At 39.5% G+C, this 27,282-nt stretch overlaps 1 protein-coding gene across 44 annotated transcripts in view; it reads right to left on the bottom strand.

The window, feature by feature from the left end:
* KCNMA1 (potassium calcium-activated channel subfamily M alpha 1) overlaps window positions 1-26,813 on the bottom strand; it is a 425,312-nt gene extending 398,499 nt beyond the window's left edge. For 14 of the 44 annotated variants that reach the window (XM_072931475.1, XM_072931469.1, XM_072931478.1 and 11 more), the window contains exon 1: window positions 25,752-26,444. In XM_072931475.1, coding sequence (XP_072787576.1) covers window positions 25,752-26,060 — 309 coding nt within the window. In that variant the 5' untranslated portion in view covers window positions 26,061-26,444. Of the gene's footprint in view, window positions 1-25,751; window positions 26,446-26,483; window positions 26,649-26,668 lie in introns of those variants that run through there. The other 30 variants (XM_030276759.4, XM_030276773.4, XM_030276764.4 and 27 more) reach the window with 8 other exon arrangements.
* Between the last annotated feature and the right edge of the window lie 469 nt (window positions 26,814-27,282).

The following is a 27,282-nucleotide window of genomic DNA, read 5'->3' as shown; positions in this document are numbered from 1 at the left end:
CAACCAGCCAACCAAAGAAAAAGCACCAAAAATCCCGAAACACATACCCCACAGACAGTAAACTCCTAAAAAGTTCTGTCCTGGGAGAAAACCAGAAATAACTCTGAAGAGACCAAAGCAGAGGAGCACACACACAGAAGACCTGAGAACATTCGAATCCAAAATGTGCTGCTTATAACTATTTCCATAATAACAAGAATTACAGAGTTGTTAGTTGACACCGATGTTGTCAATGACAGGTGCTCCTCACTACTGCACTCTCCACCCCCAAGATCCAAGTCTTGTTGTTGTTCATATCTTAGCTACTCAGTTGAAGGCATAAAAGGTGCTGAAAGCTCCAGAAAGAAAAAAAAAAAAAAAATAGGGCTGTAGTCGCAGTTAGTAGCATGTACAAGGAAGGTTTTTTCAGATGAGTTTTAGGACTCTAAATTATTATTAGAAATTACCTTTCTCCTTGGTATCTTGTCACAAGCTTTGCATTTGCCCGGTGTTTCCAAATGGCCTTCATATAGAACAAATGATTTCAAGTACAGGTATTAGCTATTGAAGTACTTTAAAAAATATTTTTAACTTACTTTTTATGTCATATTATCTGTGACATGCTGTTTCTTTTCTTCTCAGCTAGAAATGAGACTATAGATCAAATCTCTAGTACCCTGTTCTACATTCTGCTCTGTACTTGAGGTTACAGCCATCAGTGCTCTCCTTGTTCCTTGCTCATCTATGTCATGACAAGAAATTTTAACAGGTAGCACATTCTGTGCTGCTGTCAGTGGTGAAGAGTTACAGCCCAGGCATGGACTTAATAAAAATAGAAAAAAAAAAAACAACCTTATGTCATATTACTTTGGTTGTGGGTCCTCCTTATGCGCTGCAGTGAGAACTTGATGCTATTTAAACTTAAGAACACTGTTTCTTTTCCATCATCTGCCAATCATTCACAGTTTAGATTAGCAATTACTTCTACACACATTTATAAAAAGATCCCTACTGCTCTTAAATGCTAAAACTCTCGTAGAAACTTTTTTTTTCCAAGAAATAGGCCACCCTGCAAAAGCAGACAGAAATTCATGCTGTGTGCAAAAATTCCCCTATTCTGTTAGTTCCTTGACATTTGAAAAGATAATTTATTTATAAGTAACTCACATCTTTCCTATTACTGTTAATTGATTTTCTCATTATATTTGCACCTATATACTCAAAATTACTGATCTACAAATTAAAAAGAGGCACAGGAATAGCAATATGATTATGCTGTATGCTGCACATTGCATTATCCCTTTGAAACAGGAGAATGCATAGGCATATACAAAAGGAGCACTTTTAGGGCTGTCCAAACCACTAGAAGCAACCCTTCCACCTTGGAGAGTCAATGTGTCAGTGACTGCAGACAGTGGAAGAGTCGTCAGAAGTATGACCACAGTTAAATAAATCAAAACCCACACCTCACACGCCCCTGTAGCTATAATAGGTGGCAACTGGAAAAATATGCAAAAAAAATATTCCATAGGAAACTGAGCAAGAGCTTGCAACAGCCCACTGTCTCCGAAAAACAAATCACAGCCAGCATTTCTGTGCATACCCTCTGACTCAAGCTGGGATCTAATGGAAGAGGACGAATAAAACAAGTATCCACCTCAAGTGTAATAAGGAAGGAAGCTCTAAATTCTCAACCAATTACTCAAACCTCATCAGGATGTGAGCCCATAGCTTCCTCCAACTCGTGCCAGAATGGATGTGGTTTTCCAACTGAATGCAGATGGAGGTAGAGGCAGCATGGCTTTACCTCCAAGCCTGTCGAGATGCCTCCTCTCCCCACCCTGCTATCAGCAGGCACAGTCCTGAGGCAGAGAAAGTGAGAGGAGCCTTCTGACACAACAGGGTACTCACAACCATGGAAAACTGACAGCTCACCTCAATCCTGGCTGCCACTGCCACTTCAGCTGCTGCAGGTTATCCTTCCCAAAATGCAACCACTGCCCCATCAAACCATTTTAGATAGAGAGGCCTAGGTATGTTCAACATGGCACGGGATCAAATGCAAAAACACAAGAGAAAAACAGGAACATCCTCAGAACACTGCAAGTCTCTCTCTAGCTGGCAGTAAGAAAGCTTTGCTTCATCTGTATATAGTCTTGTGCCAGATATATAAAGAAAACAAAGAAAAAAACCTCAGCCTGTAATACCTGTATATTCTACAGAAAAAACTTCCACACTCGTGCATGAAACCTGATAATTTTTAACCATTTTAAAATAAAATTTTTGATTATTGTTTCTGCAACTTTTGTAAAATTAGATTCTGAAAACAAAAATGAGACAAATAAGGACAAATTCAAAAAAATATAAACTAGCACTATTTTCATGCATTAATAATCAAATGCACATAAATAGTCTTACTGGTGCTTTCTTGTATATAAATTAAAGGTCTACACAATTTTGACTTTTTCTGGAACACATAATATCAAAAGCTTAAACAATTAATTCTAAAGCATAAAATGAATTCATATACTTTATACTGAATAAAACAACCAATATATTTAAATTTGCTTTATTCCATTTCTTTCTAGTTATTTCATATTTTGTACCAAGAGAAACTTCTGGGTCAGAATTCCTTAGCTGAATCACACAAGAACCTCCGTGACACATGCAAGCATTTATCATTCAGTACAGGAAGAATTAGGCTATACAGACACTGCAAAAAGCAGCACTGTATCACCCAATAACTTTGTTTCCATAGCTTTATGCAGTGTATCTTTTGTTATGACAGCTGCAAAATCACCCCATTACTCAGCCCTCTCCTCCCTGCTCAGCATTACATCCCTGCTTGCCTTTTGCCCACATCCATTCACACATGCCCTGCTACGCTGGCAAAATCTGAAGATCCCTATTAGCTGTGGTACTAGCATTTACTTTTTTGTTGCCTCACAATCAGGCTTACAGCACTTTCCTCTTCAGTAATACCAGTGCTAGACTCTGCATCCTCAGTATTATTTGTTTCAGCTACTGCACTTTCTACCTTTATTCATCAAATCTGGCCCATATCACTAAAAACTGTCTTCTCTTGCACTAGCAGAGCTCTGAGGTTGAGCATACTCCCCTCATTGATATATCTATGTATTGTCTCCATACAGGACTTCTGCCCTGCATTTGCCTCTGGAGAGTTCAACTCATTAATGAGTCACCAAAGAACCAGCAAAAGCACCCAGCATACCCTGTCCAGACAAAGCAGAACCAATGGTGCCATCTTTTCCAAGTCAGGGATTTTGCAACAGGAGTAATTATCTCATAAAGGTGGAAGGATAACATGGGAAGGATTTTAGAGTAGAAAACACAGAGTAGCTAAAGGAGAGAACAGGGTGAGATGAACTTTTCCATAGACACCAATTACTCCCTCCCCTTAAGCAGAGGCTCAGGGAGTAACCTTGTAGTAGTACAGCTGGGAAAAGCAACTTTCAGAAGCATTCCACCACGCTATAGGCAGTTACATCTATTTCCTCACAACTGCATAAGCTAAATGGGGAATTTCAGAGCCACATTTTAAAATAACTCAAAACGTTTTAGCATATTCATTAGACAGCTGTGTAAATTCTGTCTCCTGCCATTCTTCTGAACACTCCAACAGGAAATGCCACTCTGTAAGCTGGCACTTCTGCAAAGCCAATGTGATATTGTATCGACAGCAGACTAGTCAGTGCAAACCTCTGACTCAGTGCTTTTTGGCAGGTTCAACAGCTGCTTCAAGAACAGGGCAGTGAGGAGCCAAACCACAGGTAAAAATCATTACATTTCCTTCCCTGAAGTTAAGAAAATCTACCTCCAGCAAAACCAGGGCTTCATCCTAAGAGCTTTCAAACATGGTCTAATATGCTTTGGTGCCTACAATATTAAGATCTTCACATAGATGCATGTATATACATCATTGCAAGTGCAAGAACAGATGAAGAATTCTCTTCCAAAACAAAGATTCACATTCAATGTTTTTGCCTGCAATAATTTCATCTGAAAACCTCAAGAAAAACATACAGAATTAAGTCTACTTGAAGATTTGTCTAAAATTTTAAGGTTTGTGTTCTTCTTTCTTATTAACACACACTTTGTAAGGCACCTTCCAATGCTGGATAGATTTTCAAGTACAGTTAATTCACTACACACTAATAGAGGCAGCTTTAAGACTTGAAAATTATAGCCAACAAAATCTGTAAAGCAGAGTTGGAAAGTTTTCACTTTCTCCTACATAAATCATACTCAAGAAGCAGAAGTTGGTAGACAAGTTGAATATTCATATAGAATTTAAACATTTAGAAGACTTGCATGCACAGAGATTTTTGAGCCTACAGGCTGCAAGTGTTTCACGATGGAATTGGCATGAACTTAAAATACAATCTAAGTAACTGTATGAAAATGGCAAATCACAAAGAAGCCAGTCTTGCATATGTCCTCTCAACATTCACCACTTGCTCTTTATCCCTGCTGTTAATTATGATGAATACAGAGGGCGCACATGGTTCAGAGCCAGGGAAAATCCTTCTGTGTTTTTGCAGTAAACTCTTAAGTCTGAGTTTCCAATATCATAAAAATGTAAGTAATAGGAATAATAATTCATTTACTAGAATGCCATAAGTCTGCCATAAATTGTTACCTTCCTACATAAAGGTGGCAAAAAGCCCAGTTAAGATGCCATTAAAAATACAGAAATAAATACTGAACAATGCCAATAAGAGAGCAGACTCCACAGACTTTTGCCCCTTGAAAGCCAGAAAGAAGCTATCCTTCACAGAAAAGTTAATCAGAGTACAAGGGTAACATTCAATCCATTTTATAGAACTTTGTCAGAAATTTTAAAGTAAAAACTCAAAGGAAGTTAGAAAAATACTTAAATTAAAAGCTGAGAGGAGACCAAATAAACATAATGGCAATGACATTTTCAGAATTGTTTGGATGCCATTTCAAAAACAAATAATTCAAAATGTGATCATCAGACATGGGCCCAAAGAGATTAAATTCCTTGGCTAGATCTTATATTACCAAATAGCCTTCTGAGCAATAAATCACATAATCCAGGAGTTTCTACATTACAGCTGCACCTACATTCTGAGAAGTTTTCAACACTGAGACTGCACTCTCCCAGGTACAGGTCCAACCTGTTTTCCCCTCATCCTTGCTGGCCCATGGCAGTGGAGGACAGCACACTTCCTCCAGGCAGTGCCAGCTGTCACACGGGCAGTGGCAAGAGGACAAATCCCTGGGCTACACGCAGCTGCAGCAGAACCCACTGCCCAATGCACCGCATTCCCAGAGGGGGTGAAAAACAATAAACACCCTACCTTTACCTTTAGGCTTTTTATAGTTAATATAAGGTGGAAGCTCCCTGCAACAGTGAACGTCGCTCACCGGCAAACTCTGGTCAAAACATGCTTACAGAGTCTTGGATCTGAACCATATTTGAGGTAGTTGCGTTTTAAAAAAATTAAATACCAGACCAAGCACTCAGATTTCTTATTTTCTCAATAAAACTGTGTGTGGTCTCAGGGCTTCACTCTAATTTAGATTAACCCATTATACTCTTATTAAGGAAGAGGGAAAGGTGTTATCCAAACGTCTCAAGTTCTTAACTTGATAATTTTCAGCTACTTAGTACTACCACCTCTTCTAAGACTGTATTTTCTCCTTACCCTAACAGCTTCAGCTTCCCACTGTACTACCATCCTGACATCAGCCTGACTGAATGCAAAAAAGCCCATTTGAAGTTTCTGAGGAGAGACAGTTGAAGTTACCACAACTCAGTTCCTGTCTCAGACAGGGTATGGTTTTTGCATGTCACAACAAATAACCCAATAATTAAATATAACTATAAATTTAGTAGCTGCTAGTATCTCACACATGAATAAAAAATTAAATATGACATTCTACAATCCCACTTAAACCAAATATCTAGCTAAAAGCTGTAACTACTCATTCATGAAGGCACACTGTACTGTGAAGGATCTCAACAGAAGCCCCATTTTTCATGTTCTCCAATACAAGCGAAGACTGTGTTACATGGGCTACAGATGTTTGAGGTGCCAGTTTTTTATCTTTTGGTCTCCAAAGAGCAGCAGATGCCACCACACCAGAAATATTATGAGAAATGAGGGAGGATTGATATTAGTCAGCTGTTCTGGGTGCACAGGAATGCTGAATAGACTTGGTTTCTGGAGGCTCGGGACACTTGCAGATCTACAGTTAAAACCTACCCCATGCTCAGAGCCTTATGTGTAGCCAGGAGTGCTTCTGCCAGCTGGGATTCACTCAGAAACACACTCAATACCATTAAGGTGTAAATCTCATCCCTCTACAGCTTCAGTGTCTACCTCCACACTGTGACCCAAGAATATCCATACAGTAAGGCTACAAGGAAGGTTTCATAACTTCTACTCCTTTTTACTTCTTTTCCATGGTCCCATAATTTTTCTTTTGAAATATATAATCTACCTTTCACTTCTTAGACCATGGGTTTTAAAGACTTAATGGCTGTGCCTAAATAAGGGTCACCTCTTCATTTTCATTCACTCTCTGCTTAGTTTGTAAGTGATATAGGTGGTAGAGCACAGAAATAGATTAAAATCTCACACGGAAAAGTTTTTAAGTTATGTAGCTCTCCAATTCAGCAGTTGCCAGAAAATGTGATATTTGAATCAAAAGGTATACCAGACTTCTCAGTTACCTTACTTTGAAGTAAAAGCAAGAAAGGCATTGACATTTATGATTAACAGTAAAGAAGATACTGTGATGCTTGCATTACAGTATGGGATCACAGCTGTGCCAAGCTTACCTGCTTCTATTAAAACTCCAATCATCTAGGAAAGCCAAGAGCTGCAAGTAGGACCAGCAGCACCCTCTGGCATCATACAGGTTTCTCTGCTTTCTGTGGCATACTGGATTCTTACCTTTTTTCATAAAGCTTGAATAAACGCAAGAAATTCCGTTCATGCTTTTAGCTTGGAATTTACATAGGTCATTTGTATTTAGGAAGCCCTTCCATCAAACTCAAACTAAAAAAATATCCTCTTGTACTGTTGCCCTTTCAAAGTTGTGTCATTTAAAAAGCTGTGTTTCCAAGAGATATACAACAACTACATAATTTCATCTTCCATTTTTACCAAATAAACTTCTCGTTCCTGTTGTGGACTTGACTGTGCTCATTTTACAACAAATATTTGTTTCCTTTAGTATCTGAGGCTCATCTTAAAAAAAGGGAACTTTCACAGCAGTCCACTAGCCTTCAAATGCTCCAAAGAAACATAAGTGGCAATCTATTTAAGGAGCTGTTTTTCTAAAACCAGAGAGAAATATTTTAACTTTGGACAAAACACTAAATTGCCACTCAAGTCAGCAAAATAAGTGTTTGGACAACAAACCAAAACCAATAGTGACGTGCCACAGACTTTTCCTATTTACACTGGATAAAAAGAGGGTACTGGACACTGATCAAGCAAATGTAAAAAGAGTTATTTTTTTCTAGCGACTTTTCAATTCCAACTTTCAACTTCTATCCAAGTCTCCCACCCTCTTTACTGCAATTAATCATCCTGAACCATGTGGTACCTGCTGGGGGTTTTGCACTTTCTGATCCTCATCTTTTAAATGAGGAATTTTGAATTAAAACATTCAATCCCATGAAGGTTCATAGCTGCTACTCTTCACTTCTTTTCTGCTAAAGTTTCAATCTCTTTCTTGTGCAGGCAGCAAAAACAAAAGCTGATGAATTTCTCTGTGTACAGCAATTAATCCTTCTATAAATCAGGCCCATGTCTAACATCATTTCTGATATTGTTGGGTTTACTGAAGCCTAAAGAATATTTTCAGGCCATTTCTTGTACCCATTCCAAGGCTAGAGCATTCTCCAGCCTTCCACACAACTTCTGCATCACTCCATTTTGTGGGATGTGGGATATGCACATCTTTGCCTGTGTGACTTTCATAAGCTGATGCTAAACTGCAACCCCTGAATCTCAGTTTTTTGCAGGCTGGTTTTTGTCACTCCCTTTCCTCCTGAAAGTTGCAAAATACACATACTCAGAGGAGCACACAAGAGTAAAGAAGAAAGTGGTCTTACTCGAGTAACACAGACAAAGGAGGCCTTCAGTGAAGTTGAAAAGGCAGAATACATGGGACACAAAGAGAATGAGGAATAGATGTGGGTGGAGAAGTGATTAATGTTTTGTAGGCTCTTACGTGGTCTGACATTTTTCATCTTCACACTCTCCAAAACTCAACTTTCCAGTGAAATGCAGAATTTGCTTATTTTCTAGGTTCATTCACAGCTCTCAGTAATTACACTTTATGCTTGAGATTATTTTAAATTCTGAACTTCTTGCCAGAAATTTCATTGTGGGTAAACACCTTTAAGTATGTAGCGCCAAATCTGTGTTAAGTATAATATTTCTTGTTCCTCTTTCTTTCCTGGAGTGCTTCCATGTGCTCATACACAACTGCTATGCTCCACTTAACTGATGACTGATGTTTCTCACATCCATACACATTTTTTCTGAGATGTACTGTGGCCAGCTCTAACTTCCTATTACTATGCAACATACTGAAATTTTAGCAACTGCTGTTGCATTACATGTGGCTGGTTTAGATCTATATTTTACAGTGATCATAGTACTAATTAAGCATGCACTGTTTGACATTTCTTGGCAGGGACTCTCTAAAACTAAATTTTTTAAAAAAGGGAATTAATTATAACTATTCAAAATCTGAGACATCTATCCTAAACTTGTGGGACACATTTTTTTTTTGTTCCAATAAAAACAGTCTTTAAAAGAAAATATACAAACCCAAGAAAGTATCAGAGCTCAATAAACAATTTTAAAAATATATAATCATATAAGCATAATGTCACCTTCCATTACCCCCCAGATCCGTATGTAGCTAATAACAAAATAGTATTTCTGGTACTAGAGAATAACAGCCTTGTAAGGCATAAAAGTGCTTTTGGCTGTGAATTGTTTTTTCCTTCATTAATTCTTAAGCTCTGTGGAAAAATTCTGTAAGTCCAAGATTTTCTTTAAAATTAAGAGAAAATTTCATCTCTGGAAAAAATCTACTCAGGGCATCACAATCTTAGGTTTTTAAACTCATTAACCTCCTTAGACTGATACTGGGAGGCTTTCAGTGCTTACAGAACTAAACAGCAAACACTCAAATGCTGAGGTGTCACCAATGACAGTGAATGGCCTCAGACCCGGAGTGCCAGAAAGCGACCAGCTCTGGCCAAGCATTTGCTACATTTACCTTGGATTCTTGGACTGGATTCTGAATTCAGGCTTTGGCACTGCCTCATTTGTATCCCTAGCAGTAATAAATTATGCAGTTAAGAATTTCATACTGTTTTAAGAACCTCAGCTGACAGTGCCTTCAATATGAACCGAGAGTTCTCAGAACATTACAGAACAAGTGCTTCAGTCCTGATCAGATAAAATTACTTAAGTACAAGTTCAGATTTGATTTGACTGAGAATACTTGCTAGATGCATTTTTTTTAAAAATAATGTGAGAAGCCTTGTAAATCTACATAATGTTATTTCTTATCAGGAATGAGAAAATACCTCTATTACACTCCTTCACTTCCAATTCCCAGACAAGACCTACAGCTGGTGAGCCCAATAGCAAGAGCATCCACACAACTCCTCTAGCAAAACCTACACAGAGCTGAAGTTCCACTTGGGGGCTGTTGGGGTAATTGTTGTAACTTAAAATAAGTCTGCATTAGAATAAAACTTCATACCAAAGTTCAGGAAGATTCTCTACTGAGTAATAATTAAGGGAATAAAAAAATAAGAAGTTCTACACTCCCTCAGACAAAGTAATACGCAGGCTGCCAAGGAAAATGCACCCAAGACTAGATGGATACCCACAACCACCATCCTACAGTCCTGAAAGCATGTCTCACTTTTTTCCATATGATTCATACATTACCTGGAATTTATTATTTACCCCCAGAGTCTGCACACCATCAGAACACCAGAGTGATCTGTACACAAACACTAAGTTGCACATCATAATGAATTACTTGAGAATGCAGCAGCCCTGCATGACATGAATCAAAAATTACACAGAGACAATACACTAGAAGAAGGTATTTATATAAAGTCATGGAATGGCTGCTCTTGGCAAAACAGAGCACTGGGTGAAGAGAGAAAAAGCACAGGCAAAGAAACTGATGACTGGCTCCACAAAATAAGTATTTTAAGTCTATGATGATAAAAATATTTCATTTGAGAATTACTCCTAGAAGCATTTAGCTACTAAGACAAAAAATAAAACTGCTACAAAGTCCTGAACAAAAGCAATACAGCAAAGCTTTTTATATGACATCTCTTAATGCAATGTATCACAGTACTGTAATTTAGATTAAGATTAAAAACAAATTAAAAATAAATACTAAATTTGTGCTAAATAAAGTCCTCTGCATGGTTTTGGCTGTACAATTGTATAAATGCCACACACAAAAATCCCAGCTATGAGAATGCTAGGATTTGTGGACTAATATCTAAAAAATTATTGAAAAATAAAAGCCACTCCAGGTATTCCTATCAGAAGTTTTTAAGTAGCACTACTTAAAGGAATTTACTCAACCTTACTAGGTTTCTTACTAGAAAAGTATAGAAAAAAACCTTACTGATATCTTACTAGGAAAGTATAAAGTAGAAAACTTCTGGTTTAGACATTATCCCGTCAGGAGCTGTATTTTAAGTATATACACCATGAATGTTTACTACTGAAGTTCTGTAGTGAAAAAGTTTCTTCCAAACAGCTTAAAGAACTACATAGTTACAGAACCCAGATAATCAGAAAGTCATCTGGATAATTTAACCAACAGTTACAGTGTAATTTCTCACAAGGCTGCACACTCCGGCTGAAGCCACACTTCAGCCAGCTTCACCACTCGGAGAAACCCAGGACTTGAGAGCTGCTCTAAGCCACAGGTTATTCCTGCTACACTGACCAACCAGTTCCTACCTAGAAACCTCCTTCCTGGGCTAAATCTAATCCTGGGCTCACTCAGACTCAGCTGTGGAAATACTCATTAGGCTTGTAAGGAGGGCAGTACAGGAAGAAAGTGAGCTACCTAATCCTCTTGTGGAGAAAAAAACCTGAGAGCACATATCTTCAAACTAAGACTGCTAATTTAGATTGTGATTTAATGTTTTACAACTCACTTGGCCAACACTGTAAAGGTGCAGTAACATTGAACAGCAGCTTTGCTGTATTGCAAATAACTATTTCAGACCTCTCTCTGCAAAGCAGAATAGTCTGAGATACCACCAATGTATTTCTCAGTATGTAAACATACAGAACCTGTATCAAACCTTCTCTGCCTTCTGCTAATCAGTTTTGCCAAAATTCAGCCAATAACCAGGAACTGTGAATTACAGTCAATATAGCAACAGGCCTCCGAATCATAATGTTCACTTCAGAAGAAAGAAAAGCATTCAAACAGGGAATGATAGTCTCTGTGTAATTTATGGCCATGTATACCCCAGTTTGTGTTGAGAGGATAGATTTCAGATGAGATAAAAGAAAACAGCATTAAAATGCTAAGTCCAAAACCCCTGCACTGAAGAGTTCAGGGAACTCCACAACACAACAGGCACACTGATAAAAAAGAACAGCATGGCAATGGCCTAGAAAGGTATGAGTGCACCAGGCACTTAAAAAAATATTGCATAATATTCAACATTTTCTTTTCACTGTCTTCTTACAGACCAGTTGTGATCTGTATTGCTCTCAGCTTGCCACTTCTTTCTTTCATTCCAATGCTCAAAAGCTGTGCTAAATTTCCCAAGGGCTCATCACTCAGTAAGCAAGCCTGTTTCAATGTGCTAGTGTGTCTGCTGAAATAGCTCCTTCCACAAATAAACCACACAAAATTCCTAACAAATCAACGACTACAGAAGAAAACAAAAGAATTATTAAAGCAAATGAAACATATTCAATATCTGACCACAGTTTCTACAGTAATTTAGCAGCTACATCACTTGTCATGCAGTCAACTGATTTAGGAGGTTTGCAAAATTTTTCGTATTTCTACAAATGAGAAATATATTTAATCCCCTATTCTTGCATGCTTTCCACAATATATTACACAGATTACAAAATGAACATAATACACTCTAACAGAAGACCACATTGTAAAAAGAACTAAACTTTGATGTAATTTTTCATAACAGATCTGGTCTTATTTATATATATAAAAACCTATCTTTTACATGAATATTTATATAGCCATATGCCAGAAAAGGAAACATTCAGACATTACAGCTCAGCAGAGAGTAGAACTGACGTACTGCATAGAATTTTAAGATCAACAAATTAACTTCTAATATGGAAACAACTCCTGAAAACTATAAACACTTGTCAAAATAAGATTCCTAACAAATCAGCATGAATCAAGCTATTAACTGCCTTTGGTTTTGACACTAGAAGACGAAAAAAACTATAAGACTAAAAGCTAAATTATTTCTTACCTGACCAAAAAAAAAAAAAAAAAAAAAAAAAGGAAGAAAATTGTTCCTGCATCCTCTTTGCCCTTCCCCTGGTTATTAAAACTGTATTACTGTTTTGAAAGTACTCCAATTTGGGGAAAAGTCTATTTTCCTGAAAATTATTTATCAGAAATGGAATTTAATTCTCTCTGCTATAAAAAGACAATGAACATGTATGTTAATCTTACAAACCACCTAAAATCTTCCACTTCAGAGATGCAAATTCAAGTGAGACAAATAAGAATGGTCCTTCCAACCTTCATGTGAAATGTTCTCACAGAGGTTTGTTGGGATTTTTAAACTACAAAAGTGAAACTTAAGCAGCATGAAATAAAAGAACAGAGGATGCTTTAAAAATTATAGACAAGGATGGAATTTGACTTAAAAGTACATAATGAGATGGATTTTTTTTTTTTTAAGCTGGATAAAGATCTAGCTACTAAGCTCCTAAGTTCCCAAAAAGCTCTATGGCCTACTTTCTCTACTTGTCTCAAAGTCATGCCAAAAGAGCCAGGCACCTGCCCTGGTGAAACAGCTCTCCCCAGAGATGGCACATTAGCAGCCTCCTCTCAGACACAGCCCCTCAGCACAGGCAATGACACAGGAATCACGTCAAAGTGGTGCCATAATAAAATGGGAATGTGTGCTGAGGAGCCCTGCCAAACCAAAACCCTGTGCTGCGAACAGACACCACCCGTTCATCCCTTCACTGCCATTTCCTTGCTAATCTAATTCACTTCTTCCTGGCATCTATACTATTTACCTTTTCATGCCTCCCCAAACAGGTAATACAATTCAATTTTTACAGTCATTTTTACATTCCTATTCCCAGTGATGCAATCACTGCCTTGAAAATATTGCTGAGAATTTAAACAAGGTAATTTTGGCAACAAAAAAGTCTGCATAGAGATTTTGTATTCAAATTTGTATACAAATTTGGGGGCAAAACTGAGTTGTCTCCATACCTTTCTACCTTCCATGATTTTTGTTTTGCCTAACAGCTTTCTAAATTTAAAAGATAGTTTTCCAAAACTGACTTCATTTCATTTTTGTTTCAAACTCTGTCAACCCATTTATTTTCAAACAAACCCACAGAGGGAATGGTGTGTTTCTCACATGTTGAACTAAATACATTTGCCCTTTATTAATAATGAAAAAAAAAATTAATTTTTTTAGCAATGGAACATAAACAAGCACTTCAAACTACCTCCTTAACCCTCTGATTTAAAAATAAGACTAAACAAAAAGTAAAAAGCCTAACACCAAGATTAGCTTTCTGATAGCAATATGTCACAAAGAACATGACACATTATATAATGCACTATATGTTTTCTTTGGCTCAGATTCTTTCACCTGTTCTCCCCTGGCACTGCCAGCACTACCAGATGGATCCATTTTAGATTTAATTAATTTACCCTGTCTCCTAGGATTTCCAAGAAGTAAAGCACGGACAAGAACCCTGGTCCTTTCCTTTCTCGGATACAGAAAAAGGATCTAGACACAGAGAGATTTTCCTTTTAAGAACAGAATACAACATTCACAAATAAATATCTCAGGAGAACACGTGCTGCTCAAAGAAGCTAAAAATAGTAAAACCAACAAGCATATGTTTAACTGGGAACCTTCCTAGAGCCTAAAAGTAACATTATTCTTTAAATCCAACGCGGGTATGGGAACTCAAAAATTGTGTTTGATTTTTTTTAATGGCAGTGAAGCAAGCATAGTCCAAGTGTCTGCATATAAAGTGAATGCCATGCACTGCTTGTTGAACTACACAGAATCCCTCTTTCTTGTCATCAGCCTTCACTCCCTCCACCACATTATTCTTCTCTACTTAAAAAATCCTCAATATACTACAGGTAAAAATCCATCCCATCCAAATTAAAGCTTCTTTTTTTTTTAATTCCTTTTATTCTCTGCTCATGTAAAAAATAAATCTTCACAGGAACTTGGATCATCACAGCAACTTGTAACTACCTGTAGCTCTTTAAAATAGTTACTGCTCTAAAGAACTCATAAACAACATTCCCTTCATAAATTTAACAAAAGGGTGAGTGGATCCATGCTAATTATATCATCTGCTTATCTTAATCACTAGGTTGCTTTACATGGGTGGGGACAAATCAGTTCTTTGACAGTCCTCCTCCTCTCCTGGCTTTCTCCTTATTATCTTCTTTTACACCATAAAATGCATGGGGCAGAGCATCACCCCTTGGTCAAAGCTGGTAAGAGGATCTGGCATAACTAAGCCAGCAAAACCAGCTGGCCTCAGAATACTACAATAGAAAAATGGTTCAGACCTTCTAAATTTCCAAGTCAAATTCTGAAGGCACAATGCTCCTTGTACAGGGTGGAACATTTCACAACTATGTCCTAGAGCTTCAGTAATGAATTTTCCCACTTGCATAAAATGCTACAAAAAACTTAAGCTTTTTAGCCCTCTAAGCAGAACTTAAATGATACAGAAGCGCTGACACACAGCACGGGATTTAGTTTTACTTAAAATGTATCAATATAAAACACAAACCAGCTTGCATTACTTTTAAGTGATGCCAATTCTCCAAGGTCTGTCTCCATTATAGATACACAGCATCTCTGATATTAAAGCATTTGCAAGAAGTTTTCGCTCCAAATGTCACACAACAAAACAAGAATCTTACGTTTTTGCTTTCTGAAGTCTGGTGAGATGCAGAGCATTAACTCGACTATATAATCTAATCAAATGCCTGAAGCCAGAGGACAAACAGAAACAACCTATAATTAAATTCTGCAGACTACAATGATTATTTTTTAAAAATATCTTCTGTAAATGTAACATTTTCTACAAGCTCTACACTGAATTAAACATTTTTTTTTAAATTTTAAAATAATTGATTTGTAAGGGTTTGGGCTTGCTTAAAAAAGAATGAATCACAGACGTTCTGAGTTGGGAGGGACCCACACAGTCCACAGAGTCCAACTCTTCAGTGAATGGCCCATACAGGAACTAAACCAACAACCTTGGTGTTAACCCTGTACTCTGACCAATTGAGCCAATCTCAGTTGCTCTAATTGTCTAATACTTTAACTTGATGGTCTTACATATTATTAGCAAGCAGCCCACTTAACCCAAATAAGCTGACAACGTAAAACCAGGCATCCAGAATCCAACATCCATATAATTAAAAGGGTGAAAAATCTATAAATGCACCTCAGCATTTCTACCCTAAAGACTAATTCAACCCAGCTGCAGGGACTTCAGGCCCATGAACAGCTGGAGCAGATCAAGTGTGCTGATGGAGCTCATCTTCCCACATAGCCTCACCTGAAGGGAATTCACCTAACCACGCTGGGAAAGCTGGAGCTTACTTTCAAAAGTTCTCTACAAGCTACATGCTCCAGTCAACAAAACCCTATCCTCCAAAGGACACCATGAAATCAATATTTAGCATAGCAATAATGGAACAACCTCTCTTTTTAAACCTTTCAGCCTTCATTTTTTACCTATAAAACCACTTCTACTCAGTGAAAAGGCCTTAAAACACATAGAAAGGTTTAGGATGTGGAGCTACCACCACCTCCCAGTCAACACAGCTCAGGTACCTTGCAGCAAGTCTATTAAAGTCTGGATTGATTACTACTGTCAAACCAGCACTTCAAGATAGCAAGCCCAGTATCAGCTAAATAGAAAAAATTCTGCTACGACAAAACACTTCACTTGCTCTGAGGGATTAAATTTGTGTTTAGAAAAAGCTGTAAGTGATGTAACTAAACTTCAACAGGCTTTAGATCAAATGAGGTATGGTTTATATTACCTTCATAAAGTAGGTGCAAACACCACAAAATGCGACTTGGGCACCTTCACAGAAATAACCATGCAATCAGCCATGCTCCAAAACAAGCTGCTATGCCCCTACACTTCACAGCACTCAGGAGCAGCACAGCTGAATGCTGCATGACAGTCTGGAGCTCTGTCAAACACCCAGTCACCTCCAACACCACCCACACTCCTTAAATCAGCTCACTCTGCGATGTGACCCTCCTCTCAACAAGACTCAGCGACACCCTGGATGATCATTAATGCAGGATTTTAACAATTAGTAACTCAGCAGGTTTATTTTCTTGCTGCACCTGATGCAAGTCTTCAGTCCCTTCTGCAGTACCCTTCAGCTGCTACAGGCAGAAATCTCCAAAACTAATTATTCTATTTCTTTGTGTATAAAAAGCAAACAGACAAGCCTGTGACATCCTGTGTCTGCTTTTTTGTTTAAAAAAGTAAAAAATAAAAGTTTAAAGAACAAAACCCAAAGACAAATAATTGCATGGACAGTCAATAAAGACAAAAGTTTGTATACAGTTTTATTAAAGCAGCTATAGCCACAGAAATGATAACATTTTTAAAGGGGAGCATGAAAAATTATTTTTAACCTAATTTTTATTATAGTTATTTCCAAGAGCAATCAGCTCAGAAAATATTAAGACTATTAAGTGTTAATGCAAGAGACAGCTTTAAAACAGTGCATTACATTACAAACACTGACTACCTTCCCCTGTATATATATATACAGAGAAGCCAGGGGATTAAGTAAACCCAACTCAAGTCCAGAATATGATGCGTAAGGTCAACATTAAATTAGGGGGAAAAAAAAGTTCATGAACAAACATCTAAATAGAAAAAAAAAAGTTTTCAAGAAAAATACCTCTTTCTGAAATGAACTGAAACTGACTGATATCAATTCAGATTAAGACCTTTTTAAGATCAAAATAGAACTTTTGATGTCTAAACACCTTTTTTGTGCAAGTGATGCAAGTTCCACATATTATCCTAAATAACTGCTGTGTAAGTTTTCTTCAAAAATTATGCACAACTTAATAACAAACATAATACCACAAATTGGAAATAAGAAAAAGCAAACACTTTTTTCTTTCATCCCCAGAATCATACAGAATCATTCAGTTGGCAACACAAAGATACCACAGTTTTCCTACTGTACATATCATCCAAGTTAACATTAAAACTTGATCACTTACATCATACAGGCAGAGCTAAAGCTCCACATGTTGGACAGCATTTTCCACTTTTATAAATTAAAATTGTATTATATCCAAGGGACACATTCCAGCAAAGCAACCAAAATTATTTTTGCAAATATCAAAACAGTGAACTTTTTTGTGTTGTTTTCTTTCAAGAACGAGAAATCTGTAAATTCAGATACAAATTCAGCTTTCTGACTCACAAAAAGACACCAGAAGTTACACATCTAAGGCAGCGTCAAAGGATGAAAACCAGCATTTATTCCAGTAAAAGTTTGTATGGCTTTAAACCAGAAGCCAGACCCATAAAGGGTGAAAGACAAGAAGGAAGCTTATAGCTGAGAGTCTTAAGTAATATGAAAATAATGCAAACATAAAGCCAGTAGTCCCCTGTTTCTGATCCTGAAGGAATCAGAAGCCTTTAGGTGTAAGTGTATTGTATATATATATGTATATATATATAGTATAAGAAAACTAACACTAAATGCTAGAAAAACTTCCCATACAACAAAACCAATCTATCAAAAGTGCATAATCAAAGCATTAAAAAAATCCCTCATGGGGAAAAAGGTTTGCATTGCATATAGACAGACTCTGTAATATTTTCTACCTAAGATGTTCTTGTGACTAAAGGAACACCTTTTCCCTTCAGTCTTCAAAACCCAAGTGGAGTTTGTCAGCTTTTTAATGAAACAATACTTTTATTGTGATATTCTAGAAAATGTAAGAACATCACAAACCTTCTGCCTGTTGATCTGCAAACTTGCTTTCAAAAAAAAAGTGATGTCAAATCACTTCTAGCCAAAGGAATCACCTTACCTGAAGCACCTGAAGTGCTCTACACCAACTAGGACCACCATAGGTCACAGAGGCCAGTACCCCATCCTAAGTAATTTCTGTCCTGCAGAATATCTGTGCATAATCACAACTAAAATAAGTTGAAGAGTTTATACTAGAAAACTTACGAGATGCTTAAACAAAGAATCATTCTAATACATTTCTCTTTATTTTCACAATATTGTCACCATTTTCAAAGTTATTTTCGACATATCTATATCAATGTTTTCCCTATACTTAAAATAGAAAATTAATCTGACAGCAGTAATGCTAATGTTAATCTCACTACTACTAATAATAATAGTAATAGCATATTAAAAGTGAGTCACCTTTTTAGTAAAAAAAAAGAAGAGCTAAGCAACAGATAAAAATGTAAAAGATACCATGAAAAGTAAATTAAATATAACCAAGTATGCCAAAATATTTAGTCATCATTTTCTTGGACAAAGGGGAAGCAAAATTTTAGTATAAATGTATTACATAAAGAGCAATAAAAAAACAACATGGCAGACCTGTATTTAACAGTTACAGTGATAAGCTATTCAGTTGTTGTATGATGCTGCAATTGTTGATGAGGTTACAGTACTCTTCCTCATTTTTGTGTCCTAGTGGTGATGAATTTAGAGTATTTTCTCCACTCTATGTTACCAGTTCTGTTACTTAACTTAGGTAGTGAAGCTCAGGACATGCAAAAAGGTTTCCAGCTGCAGGTGTGTCTGTTCTGCAGGTTGATCCATGGGGCAAGGCACCTCTGTCAGTTCAACTAAATGTGCATTTAATGCAGCTCTAAAAAAAGAGCCAGTATTTACCATTGCACATCAGCTTGCAGGAGAGACACCCCTATAGGATATTATCAGCCATTCAAGCACTCAACTCTTGATTCCCCAGGGGAGCCTGGCAGAAGGTACAATTCTTGACTGGAATGGAAACATACCATGTGCGACTTTTAAATATTATGTTTCTAATGTTGACATTTCAGACATAATTGCCACAAACAAAGTAAATACAACTTGCTACAATAACAGAAAAAAGTTTTTAAAAGCTTAAAATGTTAACATTAGAATATTACTTTTTTTTTAGTCTGATTCATCTAGGACACTGTGAACATCTAGGTCTGAGTCCAAAGCCATTGAAGTTATTAGGACTGCTTCCCTCTATTTCAACAGACCTTGGATAACTCCCTCATTTCTGTACCTCTCAAACAGACAAATACATGCAATATATCATCTCAAAGCAGAGGAACTCAACACATTTCAGTGGCAGCACATTCATTTAAACAGAACCATGTATACTATATATGGAAATGAAGTGTTCCTCTCAAAGATGCAAATCCGATGTATTCTCAGGCTATAAATACCACCAGGATTCAAAATGGGCCCTTCCTGACCAGTATGTCTCTGACAGGCGTGGAAGGCATCATTCCTTCTCATTTACTCAGACTCTGCTGCTTTTCCACCCTCCACTGTCACCCAAGGTGACCTGTGTGTCCCAGACAAAGAGCCCACACTGACAAACCAGGAGGTCTAATTTGAAACTGGTATGTTTTGCCCTGTGTAATTTTGCATAAATGCCAGGGTAGTCTTGTGATCTAACAGAGTTTTGCACTCACTTCCCAGTCGGGCACTGTATTCCTGCAAGGAGCAGGGAGTTGGACTCAATGATCCTTATGGCTGCCTCCCAACTCAAGCTATTCTATGATTCTAAACCTTCAGCTGCATAGCAGCATACAAATCAATTACAGAAATGCAGCTCTTTAAAGTGTGGCTCCTCTTCTTTTGCCACTAAAATCATATGTGCAGGAGAGAAATATTTTTTAACCATTAACACCCACACATAATGTTTCAGCAATCTTTCCCTTAGAAAACCTCCACAAGCTCCATTCACTGTGCCCTCCTCAGACTTCTGAATTACTCACTAATTTTCATACATGTAAAATACACAGTTTTATGCAACATGACAAGGTATGTTTAGTAGAACCAAAGGGATACCCTGTCCCCCAATTTCATCTAGTGTTATTTTCATGTTTATATCTTCCCAGTGACTGCTGCCCTCCCAACTTCACACTACAGGATGCCTTGCTGCTGCTGAACTACAGCCTAATCCTGCTGAGGAATTATCACCAACCAGCCCTGAAATTCATATAAACTTTTGTCACTCTGAGTTGGATTTCACAGAATAGAAGAGCCACTCTCAGAAGGAACGCTTGAATACCGCTCTGTGCACCTGACCAGAGATTACAGCTTTTTTTTAGGATTTGTCCCAGGAAGGACACTCAATGACTAAGATTCACAATCCACTTTCTTGCAATAATACAGGACATACAAGTACCATCACTGCCGATTTTAATTATAATCATTAGATCCTGTCCCTGCAGAGATTATACTTAGGGCTAGTGCTCTCTAAATGTTCAGTGTTACGGTCTCTGGGGCTGTAAACTGCCCTCATTCTGCATCCAGAAATCCCAATGCATCAAAACTGAGTACATGGCTCAGTGTTACTTAAAAGCTTTTCGTTTGCTATTACAGACATCTCTTCTATTGAGCTAAACTGGAAAAAAAAGTGAAATCTAATGGTTTTCAACCTCCCTTACGTATTTGTAAATGTGAGACTTTTAAATTCTTTTTACATGCAGATGTTCTCCTTAAATGTATGTGTTGCAATGCCTTGAAAATAAGTATGATACTGTACCAAAATAACATTTTGGTTGAGAATGTTTGGTTTACAGGTTAAATCCTTGTCTATGCATTTTCCTTTCTGCATGCAGAAACCTATATTAGCACGTGTTTTTAAAAGATGAAATCCTTTCTAAGCCCCAGAGAGCCAGAATTATCTTCCTTTTCAGAGCATGGAAACCAGCAGCACACACTCCTGCACACCAGCGCCCTTCTCAGCCTGTAGAAACGCCACCTGCAAAGGGCTGTGAGTACCTGTTCCCTCAGACCTTGACCTCTCCACCATGGCCAGCTCTCAACTGGCAACCTGTGTGGTGAGGCTCTCCCGGAGTAATTGCATGCAGAGCACCTGACAGCCATGAGACAGGAGTGACAGAGCCAGGCTGTGCATGTGACTGAGCAGCAAAATGCGCTACAGCTCCCGCTAATCCCTTCAGCTCCCAGTTGTTCAGCACACGCCGCTGCCCAGCTCATCTCCAAGAGAGTCAAGGTGATGCTTCCACCACGGATTTAAATGAAGGCGTCTCCTGCATTATGTGTCCACATGTGTCTTCCAACGTACACTTCAACTTTTCTCAATAGATCATGCCTCAAATCTTTTTCTTTTTTTTGGAGAGGACATTTATGCAGGTATTGCCCAGAAACCAACAAGCCTTGCCCACACTAGAGCCAGCTTGGAATGAATATTGCTTGTTTTAAAGACAACTTAAATTTTTCCATTTACAAATTTTCTCAGGCTTTAGAATGCTGGGTTGAAATTCTTAACTTTTCAAAGATGACTTTTGCCAATATTGTATTTCCAGCAAAACCAGATTTTTCTCCTATTCTAAACAAATGGCAATGTTTCTTGGTTTCTACTGAGTAAAAAGCACTGTGTAACTTACTACATTTCAAAAATATGTAGACTAAGGTCAAAAAAGACCATAAAGACTTGTAAATTCAGGCTAACAACTGCTACCTATAATTATAATTTCATTTGATATGTATATAAGTCCTGGGGTGTGGGGAGGAAAAGCTCTTCCAAAACTCTGAAAGCATCACAATAAGGATGTATTCTACCTGCTAGAGCCTGATGACATAAGGTCTGTAAGAGGTACCCTTCACTAGGGAACCAAGGAGCAGCAATAAAGGCTCTGCTATCATGTTCTTCAAAAGGAAATTAATTCCATTTAATTCTGCAGTGACTGAAGCTGACTGGAGCTGACTGTGCCCCAAACCTGTGCTCTCTCATTCCACTGCTCCTTCTTCATGGTTTCAGAGTTTGTTCAAAGCCATAACAGATACTGTCAGCAGAAAATGCCCTCCAGGAGCATAGAAAATATAGAGGCAGATCCATATAATCAAAATAACTATAGATTGTATAATATACATTTAGCCCCTATTTGTACACTACCATGCATATTTATTTTATTTTTTCTGCTGTTACGACAAACAAGAACTACTAATGTCAGAGTCCAACCCAATGAAGTTTAATTTCACATTTTACTTTTCATACACAAACAGAAATTATTTGGTCAAGGGAGAAAAAACAAGCAATGACCAAACAAGTTCTTTAGCAGTATCTAAGCACCACTAAAAACGTAGATGTAAACACAGAGAAGAAAACCTGCATTTTTCAAGGCTGGTTGCAAATAGACTAGCTAATTTTGAAAAATTGCATCTAAAATTATATACCATATTAAATAAAGGAATACAAGGGTTCTGATAGTAATAACTGTCACACTACATGAAACACTGACAACAAAGGTAAAGATTTACATTGTTTTGGGCAGTTTTTTGGTTTTTTTTTTTAATGCCAATTCACAAAGCAAGCATGGAGTGTGAAAATCCTATAACTTCAATAATAACTTTTAGTACATGATTAAGAGTAATGTTCTATTCATATAAAATTACATAAATTAGATACAGAATTTTAAGGGACAAGGTTGATGATTCTGTTAACAGTTTTCATATTCTTGACTTTCTTATCTCCAAGTGAAAAAAATTAATGAAAATTTCATATCACAAAGAATATATCATCTGGCTGTAAATGAAATGAGTCAAAGAGGGGTCATTAAAAAGTTTTACATCCCAAACAATCATCAACAAATCAATGGAATACAATGTCATGCTTAATATATATAGCAGGGAGGAAAAAAATGGAACTTTCTGTAGTTCTTTGCAATAACAGATACAGACATGAGTGTTAGCACAGTAACTCTGAATTATTCACACGTATATTTTAATTATTCAACAAGAGGCCACAGAAAGTAGACATGAAGATTTCTTTTAGATGTCTCACTGGGACTGCTCTTTGTGTAGACAGTGTGATGATGCTGGACAGCCCAACTCCCCTGCAACCTGTGGAGCAACAGACGAGGCAGAGGAACGGAGAGCTCCTAACATGCAGAGAACTTCTTCAATCCTGCAGTAGGAGGAGCTACTTCTTCTAAAATTGCTTTTGCAGCAGGTCCAATAGAGTCAACACATTCACAGTTCTCTCCAGCAGCCTCGGCAGCTTTTCCCAACTCACCAAGCAGCAAAGTATGCACTTGGTAACAGCAAAGTTTCAGATAATTCCAGTTGTTACTTCAGTTGGCCTTATACCCTAAATACTAGAAAAGTGTTTTGCAATAACTAGTTTTAACTAACATCCTTGCATACACAGAATTCCCTCCAATTCCTCATTTTATTGTATAAGGAATGCAGGATCAGCCCTTGAAAGTTCTTCTTCTTTGCCAGAGTCTTGAAAATCCTTAAAAGTGGAACAAATAGGATCTAAAAGGAGACATACATCTCCCCCTACCTGCAGAGCCCTTTATCCTCCTGCCCCAGGGAATGACATTCATGGAACTACTTCAGTCTCAAAGATGAAATAAACTGAAATCTTACAACCTGCCATAGCCATAGTACATCAAACTGTTCAGACTGGAAGTGTTTGAACCCCTCAACAAAGCCTGTTACTAAACTGGCACATTTAGCCCAAGAGGTTTTAAAAACAATTTGCACATATCTTTCTACACTGGTTAAGAAATGACTGATCTGCTTTAACTGGCTGTGTCCCAGTAATGGACTATCTGACCAACAGTACCCACCAAGAAACCACGCTTAAGAAGTCTGTGTACAAGCCTCTAACTTTTTTACTCTCTCAAGAGAAGAAGCACAAGGTAATAACACACAGATTATTCTTTATCGTCAAGATCCCTGAGAGCCTTTGTAGAGTGGAGGCAGAAATGCTAAATACACAACAAAACCAAAGCTTAAGTCTTCACTACTCGCCCTTCCTTGAAAACTGCCTTTTACTACTGTAGGAAACATTATCTTATTACCACAAATTCATTAGAGCTGTGCCATCATACCTGGCTAACACCTCTCTAAGAAAATTCAGGTTTGGTTTTGAATGAAAAAAAAAAATGTGCCTATAGAAAAGTAGTGCTGCCTGATAGGATTCCTGATGCTTCAGGCTGACATAAAAGCTTTTCTTCCTTAACTTTAGCAATCACTCCTTTCATAGACGGGCCAAGTTCACTGTAAGAGTTTAACTTCCAACTGGAATTAGGAGGTTCACGTAGGCAACCCAAACTACACAACAAGCAAGTACCATAACTTTTCATGCTCTGACTTTGTTGCTGGTTTCCCCTAAATGCTGGGCCCTTCACAGAACTGGTGTATGTGCTGTCTGTTTAGGGGGGTGGGGACAGGAGAAAGGGGAAGACAGCTCACTGTACGTCAAAGCAAACCAGCAACCTAGCAACCATATATTAAAAGGTGTGTGTGTTTTTGTGGGTGTCTGTGTGCCAGGAATAACTGAAGCAGATATTATTCCATTTGTAATTCAAAAAATGTGAAAAGGGAAGGGGAGAAACTCCAGTTGCTGGTCTATTTTGGGGTCTGTCAAAATCCACTTTCACAATACAGAGTGGTAACACTTTTGATCTCATTTTTCGTAATCAAAAATGACAATCTGGACTTGAGCAAGTTCTTAGTTTTGGTTGGAAAATAGACCCTTCAAAGCAGAAACTGAACTTATTTCACATACTATGCTTTCTTCCAGCTGGCAATATGCAAAAATCAAAGGGGCAGAAAGGCTGCCTCAAAGACTTCACACTTAGGTTAAGAGAATACTTAGAAATGTACAGAATACTTCCAGATAGATACATTTAACAAACAGAAACATCAAATATTCTCAGGGAGTGGAACTAGCTTTATAAAGATTCATTTTAGTGAGTGAGAAATTGAGTGAGAAATTAACTCACTCAATTTGGCCGAAGTTTCTCATTCCACAAGGCAACTGAGAGTTTAGATCAGGATATGCAAGCTCCCACCCCATCATATGCGGCCCCAGGGGTGCACATAAACTTCTGATCTGCACCGTCCCACTACACCAGCCTGTGCCTCTCCGCCAGGGTGAGCGTCGCACCCCAGGTGTAACTTTGATGAAAACGAATGGGTCCCTGCGTGGCGTGGAACAGAGAAGGGGGAACGGGGAGGCGCCTGAGGCTGCACCCACCACCTCACCCCTCCAGCTACACTGCCCACGTTGCAGCTGCCGGTAGCCCGTGGCAACCCTAAACCAAGAGCAGCCAGCACATTGCCACCAGCAGCCCGCCGCCACCTCCCCAGGTGTCCCGGTCTGCAAGGCTGGGCTCCTACTCCTCCTCACCACCACCACCGCACCAAACCATCACCGGCAGCAGGAGGGGAAGGGAAGGGGGAGTTACCTTGTTTTTGACCCCGCAGTGGCAGCAGACAGTCCACAGGTACTTGAGGGTCCTCCAGAGCAGGATGATAAACAGTCCCCCAAAGAAAGTAACCATGGATGAGGCGAGGAAAGCCCACCACATGCGCTGTCCGCGGCTATCGCAGGGCACCTCCATGGTCACCGGGATGATGAGCGCATCCATCTTGGGCACATTGACGGGGGAGGAGGACGAGTCTGTGTTGAGATTGTTGGCGTTGATATTGTTACTCATTCTAATGCCGCTGCCGCTGCCGCCCGGGTAGGAGCCGCCGCCGCTGCCATTTGCCATAGCTAACAGCGAGCCGGGCGCGCAGGGGCTTCCGAGAGCTCCTCCCGCCGCCAGCGCCCCCCAAAAAGCCCATCACCAGCCATATTGCTGCTGCTGCCGCCGCTGCTCAGCGGGGAAAGATATGGAGAGTAATAAAAATAAAAAGCCCCCAGTCAAAACAAACAAATAACTAAACCAACCAAACAAACAAAAAATAAATAAATAAAAGCAGGTGAAGAAAAGCGACCGCACAATTCCCGGGTCCCTCTCGGGAGCCGACAGGCCGGTGAATTCCGAGCGTCCTCTTTGTACGGCGAAAATAATATTTTTTAAAAATTAAAAATAGTAATAAAAATATAGTCTCCTCCTCAGATTCCCACCCCTTCCTTCTCCCGCATACACAGCCCCTACCCCGCCCACCCCCAAAAAAAAATCATCCACCACCACCACAAACTGATGCCTCTGAGCGTCTCTCCGAGATACCCAGCGCTGCGACCCCGCTGGCCTCAGCGGGGATCCCTCACTCAGCCTCCGCCGCGGATCCTCCCGGAGGTGGTCTGTTATTATTGTTAATAGTCTTTAACTTGTTATCAGCGATACTCAGTCACCCCCCACCCCCCCCCGCGCACCCTCCTCCTCCTCCTCTTCCAAGTCCAGCCCCTTCCTCTCTTCTTCCCCTCTCGGTGCCAGCAGCAGCCTCCTGTGGCTCCTAATTCATCCTCCGCTGGCCCATCTGTGCGTGCGCTGCCGCTGCCGCCGCCTCCTCGCCCATCCTTCGGGAGCTCCCTCCAGGGCCCGGCTGTCGCTCAGGCTGTTGCTCCCACACGCGCAGCGGCGCCGCCGGCTCCCGCCCCTCCCTCTGTGCCGCCGGGGGACGCGACGGCCCCGCAGCCGCGGCCGCTCCGGGGGCGCATCAAAGGCCCCGCGGGCCGGGGGTGCCGGGCGGGCCGGGGGTCGGGCGCCGGCTCAGGCGGGCTCCCGGCGCCCCATGGGCAGCGCTCCCCGCCCCGCGGCCGCTCGGTCCAGCTCGCGGCGCCGCCGAAGCGCCGAGCGCCCGCTCCGGAGGACGGCGAGGCGGGCGCGGGGGCTGCGTGCCGGGGCGGACGCTTCACAGGTGGCGGCGAGGCGGTGCCCGGCCGCGCTGGGGAGCTGCCGGTCCAACAAGTCCCGCCGGCCCTGGCGCGTCCATCGCCGCCGCGCCGCGCTCTCCGCAGCCGCGGTGGGGCGGGGGCAGGCGGCAGGG

Source organism: Taeniopygia guttata, chromosome 6 (genome assembly GCF_048771995.1).
Source record: "Taeniopygia guttata chromosome 6, bTaeGut7.mat, whole genome shotgun sequence".
Lineage (NCBI taxonomy): Eukaryota > Metazoa > Chordata > Aves > Passeriformes > Estrildidae > Taeniopygia > Taeniopygia guttata.
This window is presented reverse-complemented; position numbering and strand designations above follow the sequence as displayed.